The 7,318-nt window shown below is 45.0% G+C and overlaps 1 protein-coding gene across 1 annotated transcript; it reads right to left on the reverse strand.

Annotated features, from left to right (window-relative positions):
- Nucleotides 1-4,448: 4,448 nt before the first annotated feature.
- Nucleotides 4,449-6,745, reverse strand: LOC139550817 (piggyBac transposable element-derived protein 4-like). Its single transcript, XM_071361992.1, has 2 exons — nucleotides 5,444-6,745; nucleotides 4,449-5,295 (listed from the first exon to the last, which is right to left on the reverse strand). The coding sequence occupies exons 1-2, from the start codon at nucleotides 6,396-6,398 to the stop codon at nucleotides 4,976-4,978; spliced, it is 1,275 nt and encodes a 424-aa protein (XP_071218093.1). The 5' UTR covers nucleotides 6,399-6,745; the 3' UTR covers nucleotides 4,449-4,975.
- Nucleotides 6,746-7,318: the final 573 nt, after the last annotated feature.

Here is a 7,318-nt window from a genome sequence, read left to right on the forward strand (position 1 = left end):
TTCATTATAAAACAGTTCTGATAGAATCTTTAAGTCCCATGGTCACAAAATATCCAGATTCCAGTAACATCAGGTATTGAGAAAAAGATAATGAGAGCCATATCCTACCAAAGATAAGTGCAGCAAGAACAACAGAGTTCCACAGCCAATGTCCCATAATTATCATAGGAAACAAAGGGCAAGACAAACTGATGTTATTATATAGAAACTGGTCTGCTCTCTTGATTCCTGTCTTTGTAGCAGCACAGGCCTAGACCATGCAGCACAGCGTAGAGTGAATGTCCAAATACTGTAAACAAGTAATTTTAAAGTAGAAAGCAACATTTTCTTGGTAATGTGGCCAACTTGTGGTTGATGCTTGCTTTTCCATTTCTCTGTACATAATACAGGAGATAATGTTGCTTTTTCTAAATTCATCTAAGTAACACTACTAGGCCAACTCTAGAATCATAAAACACGGGACGAGATGTAAAAACTGTCCATTGTGCCAATAGATGGTATGCACTCACATGAGATTTGCCGTGATGTTGACAGAGTGGCATGGGAGGTTTATTTCTTAGACTGGGTTAAGATGTCAATTTTGGGACACATCCTCAGTAGTGTGCCTTCGAATCAGTGGGTGTTTCGGCCTTGAATCACTAAACACCCTCATCAAAGGTGGCCTGCTAAAGGGTGATCAAGCCTTAGCTTGTGTCCCATGCCCAATTAAGATTTCCCACGGGACTATGCAAGGCAGGGGCGTCCTCTTCCCTGAGCCAGCCCTACAGCTGGCCGCATACCTCATATGCCCTCCTCAAGTTGGAGGGATCTGAATTGGGTTCTCAGGTGGGGGTGGGGGGTCATGAAGTTATAGCCCAGCAAGGGTCCTTCCGTTTGATCCAGATCCACTGGCTGCCTCTTTCAGCTGCTTGAGAAACTGCTCTGACGGTCTGCCGCAGAGCCTGTCCATGGATTCCAAGTTCTTTCAGCAACCTGATGGTGGAAGAAGCCACGAATCCTCTGCATCCCACTTCAACTGGCCAGACTTCTGCATTCCAGCCACGCTGAGTTGCGTCTGCTGCCAACTCTGTGTAACGCAGTTTCTTACGCTCGTAGGCCTCTTCAACAGAGTTTTCCCACGGGACTGTGATCTCTATGATGTACACAGCCTTTCGTGAAGGGGACCAGAGTACCATGTCTGGCCTAAGGTTGGTAGAAGCAATCTCAGGTGGAAAAATGAGTTGCTGGCCAATATCGACAAGCATCTTCCAGTCCCGGGCCATGGCTAGGTGTCCAGTTTCTGGCTTCGTAGGAGGATGCTTGGGCCTTTTCTGTCCCTCCCGGGTGAATGTTGTTGTTTTGACGGGATTGCTTGTTTTTCGAGGTAATGAATTGGTTGCACTCCTCTTGGTCTCAAGTGCTGCAGCCAGGCTCTTGAGGACCTGATTGTGCCTCCAGGTGTAGTGGCCTTGTGAGAGGCTGGTCTTGCAACCTGTCATTATATGCCTGAGAGTCGCTGGAGCTGGGAAGAGGGGGCAGGTCGGGTCCTCGCCATACCATTGATGTAGGTTTTTTGGTGATGGAAGCACATCATAAACAGCTCTTATGCTGAAGCTGATGTTGCTTGCCTCCATTTGCCAAAGCTCACTCCAGTTGATCTTTCTCCTCTCCAGGCCTTCCCACCACGTCCATTGCCCTTGTTTAGCAAGGGAGACAGCCTTTGCACTTCTTGCAGTCTCCTCCTGTCTGCGCACCTCCTCGACCACCAGCTTCCTGCGTTCAGATGTTGTTGCCTTATTGAATGTTGGTTTGCTTGCTGCCAGGCCAAAGCCTCCTCTTCCATGCTGGATATTCCCCACAATGTCTTGGTGTCTCAGGGCTGATGTTGCTTGCTGCACAGCCTTGGATGATGTCCATGTCTGTCCAGTTTGTAGGGGAGATGCAGCCTTGCTAATGGTCTGGTCTTTTGAGTCCTTCAATGTCATCTGAAGTCTTACTTTAGAGCACTTGTACTCCTCCGTTAGACTTGTAAGAGGTATTTCAAGGACCCCTTTGCCATAGAGGCCGATGTTACTCAGGAATTGTGGGACACCCAGCCATTTCTTCACGTATGAGGTAATGGTTCGCTCCATCTTCTCCACTGTTGTTATTGGGACCTCATAGACGGTGAGTGGCCACATTACCCGGGGGAGAAGTCCAAACTGTAGGCACCAAAGCTTGAGCTTCCCAGGCAGTAGGGTCTTGTTGATGTTCTCAAGACCGTCGGCGATGTCCTGCCTTACTTGCTGCACTTGATCTTTATCCCGGAGGTGTCAGGACCCGGTGCGAGAAACAGTCACTAAATAATTGGCAGAACCCAGAAGATGAGGCAGACACAGCAGTACTAGAGATGGTGGTTTAATAAAAAATAGATATCCTCCAAAATACAACGAAAAATCCACAAAGTGGTAAAAAACAGCAGGGAAAAACAAACCTCAAAAGACTACTCAAATAATAAACAAGAACAAAACCAGAGAACCTCTGGAAAATCCAACAAGAGAAAAGTCTATATAAAACAAGGCTTGGGCTGGGGCTGGGTGCTAACTACAAACACTGAGCAAGGAACTAAGGAACACACAGGGTTTAAATACTAACAAGGGAATGACTTACAGGTGCAAACAATAATTGGAGCAAGAAAAACAAAAGGTACAAAAAAGGTGCAAGGGGGACATCTAGTGAACAAAACCTGAACAGTCCTGGCCAAAACCTGACAGAATCCCCCCCCTAGGAACGGCTCCTGACGTTCCTACCAGCCTTCTCAGGGTGGAGGACCCTGAACTGACGAATGAGGTCAGGGTCCAGTATGTCCTTGGCAGGAACCCAGGAGCGCTCCTCGGGACCGTAGCCTTCCCAGTCCACCAGATACTGCCAGGACCGCTGCACCTGGCGGGAATCCAGTATCCGATGGACGGTATAAGCCGACTGGCCTCCGATGATACGGGGCGGAGGGGGAGGTCTGCCTGCCGGGATAAGGGGAGAAAAAACAACAGGTTTTAATAAAGAAATGTGAAACGTGGGATTAATTTTAAGGGATCTGGGTAAGTGCAGGCGAAAAGTAACGGGGTTCACTTTTCTGGCAACCTTAACCCTTTCATGCGTGAGTTCCAAATATCTCTAACCGTCGCCCCAGCGTGAGTTTTTTTATGCACGTGATGTTAGAACGTTCTCTCCATTCCAGAATGTGATTGATACGTAACAGTACATTTTATCCGCGCTGCCCTCAAACCAAAGCACGCAGCCTGTTTATATTTATAGGCTGTTTCAACTTCAATTTCAAATTATTTTCTAACAAGTTTTTATTTTCTAAAAACAGTTTGAATTTAGGTGTGTTCCGCCTCCTCATTCATTCACATAAAAATAGTAATTTTTACTTTTGCGGACAATTACATTTTTGGGACATTTCTGACACGGACAAAATTCCCCCAAGCACTTCCCAATTGTTTGTGCAGTTCACGTCTGCAGACATTTGCTCATCTCCCGTCAGAACATGATCTGCACACGTGTTCACATTTTCTATCTGTTGCCCTCATTGCAGTCATTGTTTTCGTTAATAATAATAACTTTGGAAATGTGTGCGTTTCTATCAAAGTAAGTGCATTATTACGTTGTAATAGTTTCTGTATGTCGTTTCTATTGTAGTGTACTGTATGTATGGAGCATAATATATTTGTGTATATTCTTTATAACCGCGGACACGTGAGGTAACGTTACTCATTTTATAACCTTTATGGTGTTATAGTCAATCGTGCTTATGTAGCTACATTATTCTATTAGCTCTGTAAAACAATGCTAATTGCGTCAGAGAAGTACTATCTTGTGTTGTATTTTGAAGCTACATGGCCTTATGACTCCCAAGTGACGCAGCGGTCAAAGGCACAGCACATCAGTGCTACAGGCGTCACTACAGACTCCCTGGTTCAAATCCAGGCTGCGTTTCTATCAAAGTAATTGCCTCATTACGTTATAATAGTTTCTGCTGTAGCTCACTGTATGTATGGATCATAATATATTCCTTATAACCGCGGACACGTGAGGTAACGTTACACATTTTATAACCTTTATGGTGTTATAGTCAATCGTGCTTATGTAGCTACATTATTCTATTAGCTCTGTAAAACAGTGCTAGTTGCGTCAGAGAACTATTAGCTTGTGTTGTATTTTGAAGCTACCCTGACCTTATGACTCCTGAGTGGCGCAGCGGTCTATGGCACTGCATCTCAGTGCTAGTGGCGTCACTACAGACACCCTGGTTCAAATCCAGGCTGTATCACAACTGGCTGTGATTGGGAGTCCCATAGGACAGCGCACGATTGGCCCAGCGTTGTCCGAGTTTGGCCGTTGTAGGCCATCATTGTAAATAATAATTTGTTTTTAAATTACTTGCCTAGTTAAATAAATAAAAAAATATGACCATGGTTTGTTTATTTGGTCTATTCAGCATAGCTCTGTTCTGCCCTGCCTTGCCCCCCTGTGGAGCTCAAAAGTTAGTTTCTTAATGCAATAAACTATTTTTTATAGCAGTGTTTATTATGTTACTTCTTTGTAGTATTGTTTTATTGCTATATCCTTATATTGTATTCTAATTAATAATTCCTCTTTCTTCTGTACTTTCAGAAACCACAAACATTATTTGACAATATCATAACTGGAGCTGGACATCTTTGGAGCAGAAGAATGAGGACAGCTTTTGTATGCTAACGTACACTCCTTAACAGTCTTACTGGATGAAAAGACAGCAAGAAAACACATATGCCAATATGTAATAGTCGTCTATTTTATTGCAGTATTGGTAGTTGGTTCAACAACTTGTTATACTAGAGGACAAAAAACTGAAAATGCATAACCCATATTTAATATTCATGCAGTGACTGAACAACTGCATTTCCCCCCCCCCCCCCCCCCCCACCTCTGAAGGCATAGTATCATGGCAGTCAGTCACTTATTGCTGCAGATGTGCTCAATAATGCTTGAGCATGTGATACTCCTCAAAGCATGGTGAAATACATAGAGGTGTATCACAAGCTAAACACATGTATTTTGTCATCTTCCTCTGCTTACTTCTCCTGGTGCCAGACAGGCAGACTTTGCAGTGCCTCCTTGTGCGACTACCTTGAGCAGCAGTTTGAGGGACTTTGCAGGGAAAATGCCGTGCAGTAAGGCGTAGGGGATTGTTTACAGCAGGACGACCCCCAGTGGATGGGCGCCGAGGGGTGTGGTGCTCCTCCAGAAGCTCTCTCATTAGGTTCTCTCTGTATTTTTGGTAGGTAATTACTTTACCTAAGAGGGAGTGGGGAGGATGAAGAAAGTTAGAGGATGATGAGGCAGTGGGTAGGTGGGTGAGATATTGTCACTATAATTGCATAATGGATTTGTATGTGAACTGTACATCCAATTACAAAAATAGCTTGTTCAGTAATCATCTCACCTGTTAGTTGGCGGTGAACTATGCTGCCATTGAGGGCAGCAGTGTCGATCAGATGGAAAAATATCTTCTTATACCACTTGGTTGTTTTCCGAGTGCATTCCACAAAGCTGTTTATCATGTCCGCCTTATCCACTGCCCCCATTTTGAGGTTATAGTCGAGCACACAATCTGGTTTGATCTTTCTCTCTCCAGTCAGGTGATCCACCTTCCCTGTGGCCGACATGGTTGCTGTATGGACAGTGGAGAGGACATGGACATCTCTTTTGTCATGCCACTTTACTGCCAGCTGTTGACCATTCTCCTGGAACTCCACCTCCCCTCTCTGCATCTTCCTGCATCCGAATCCTGGCATCCCCTTCCTGTTCGACCTGACTGTGCCACAGGCCCCTGTGCTGTTGGAGAGCAGATGCTGGAAGAGTGTGGGACTGCTGTACCAATTGTCCACGTACAAAGTGTGTCCCTTGCCGAGATGAGGAGCCAGCATGGTCATCACTACGGACCCGGACACCCCAAGCCCCTCATAATGTTTGATGTCAGTGGTGGACCCTGTGTAAACTATAATATCCTGGACAAATCCTGTCTTCACGTCGCACATGACAAAGAACTTGACTCCAAACCTGTGCCTTTTGGAGGGAATATATTGACGGAACGCCAGCCTACCTTTCCATAACATCAGGGACTCATCAATGCATAGGTCCTTGTATGGCACAAAGACCCGACCAAATGCTGATGTCAGGCTGGTTAGAACATTTCTTATTTTGTATAACGGGTCACTTAAGATGGCAGTAGCATTGTTGACGAAATGCAGGCATCGCAGCAGAACTAGGAAGCGGTCTTGGGAAAAGAGGGTGGCAAAGAAGGGAGTTGCAAACATAGGATCTGTGCTCCAGTATTCTCTTAGGGAGTTCTTCTTTACTATCCCCATGAGGAGGACTGTCACCAGGAAGGTATACATTTCACTAATTGTGGTTGTCACCCATTTAGCGAGTTTCCCCCTCACTCCTGGCTCTCTCTTCTCCTGTAGCTCCAAGGCATAGCGATTGGTCTCCTCTACTATGTCTCCCACCAGCTCCTCTGTCAGAAACAACTTGAAGCACTCTGCCTCAGTTGGAAATGGCAAGGGGCGTTGCACTCCAGACTGGGACTCGTCAAAGCAAACAGCAGGGCCAGGAGGGGTGAAATGACTGGTGGCCTTCCAGCTACCACAAAACTCCTGTACTTCATCCACTGTCGGTCTGCCTCCATCACCACCAGCATCTTCAAAGGGAACTGGTACTTCGTCAGTGGACAAGGGAAATTCAGATTCAGGGTTCTCAATGGCTACAAGGTTGGGGGCAGCTCCTCACTGTCACTGTCAGAATCTGATTCCTGACTTTCATACTCAGACTCATTGTCAGAATTTAAAAAAATCTCCAGAATTTCCACATTTGTGAGTTGTCTCCTTTTGAAAGACATTGCTAATGCTACAGCTTAGCTCACTATCTACATACATAAACAACAACACTGACTCAGAGTGAGAGGGTACGTGTTTGACTACCGGCACGCGCCACTTGTATCAATAAATCACTATCAGAAAATGTTTTGTGTGGCAATTATTTGTGTATTTACGGTTTTATTGACATGTTTTCAATTCTAGGTGACAAATCATGCATTCCGATTCTTGCACAGATTGTAATGGGCACATATTATGTGTGTAAAATATTTTTTTTTAAGGTTGTACTGATTATGATGAGCTAAGCTAATTCCAGCTGTGTAGCCATGTTTGTTGACATACAATGCATTCTGGGTTTCACGTAATCGTCTGTTTGACCAAAGATGTTATAACAAAATGAGGTGAGTAAGAGTTCACAAATTCTTTGAGGACTTCCGGAAATG

This window comes from Salvelinus alpinus, chromosome 23 (genome assembly GCF_045679555.1).
Source record: "Salvelinus alpinus chromosome 23, SLU_Salpinus.1, whole genome shotgun sequence".
NCBI lineage: Eukaryota > Metazoa > Chordata > Actinopteri > Salmoniformes > Salmonidae > Salvelinus > Salvelinus alpinus.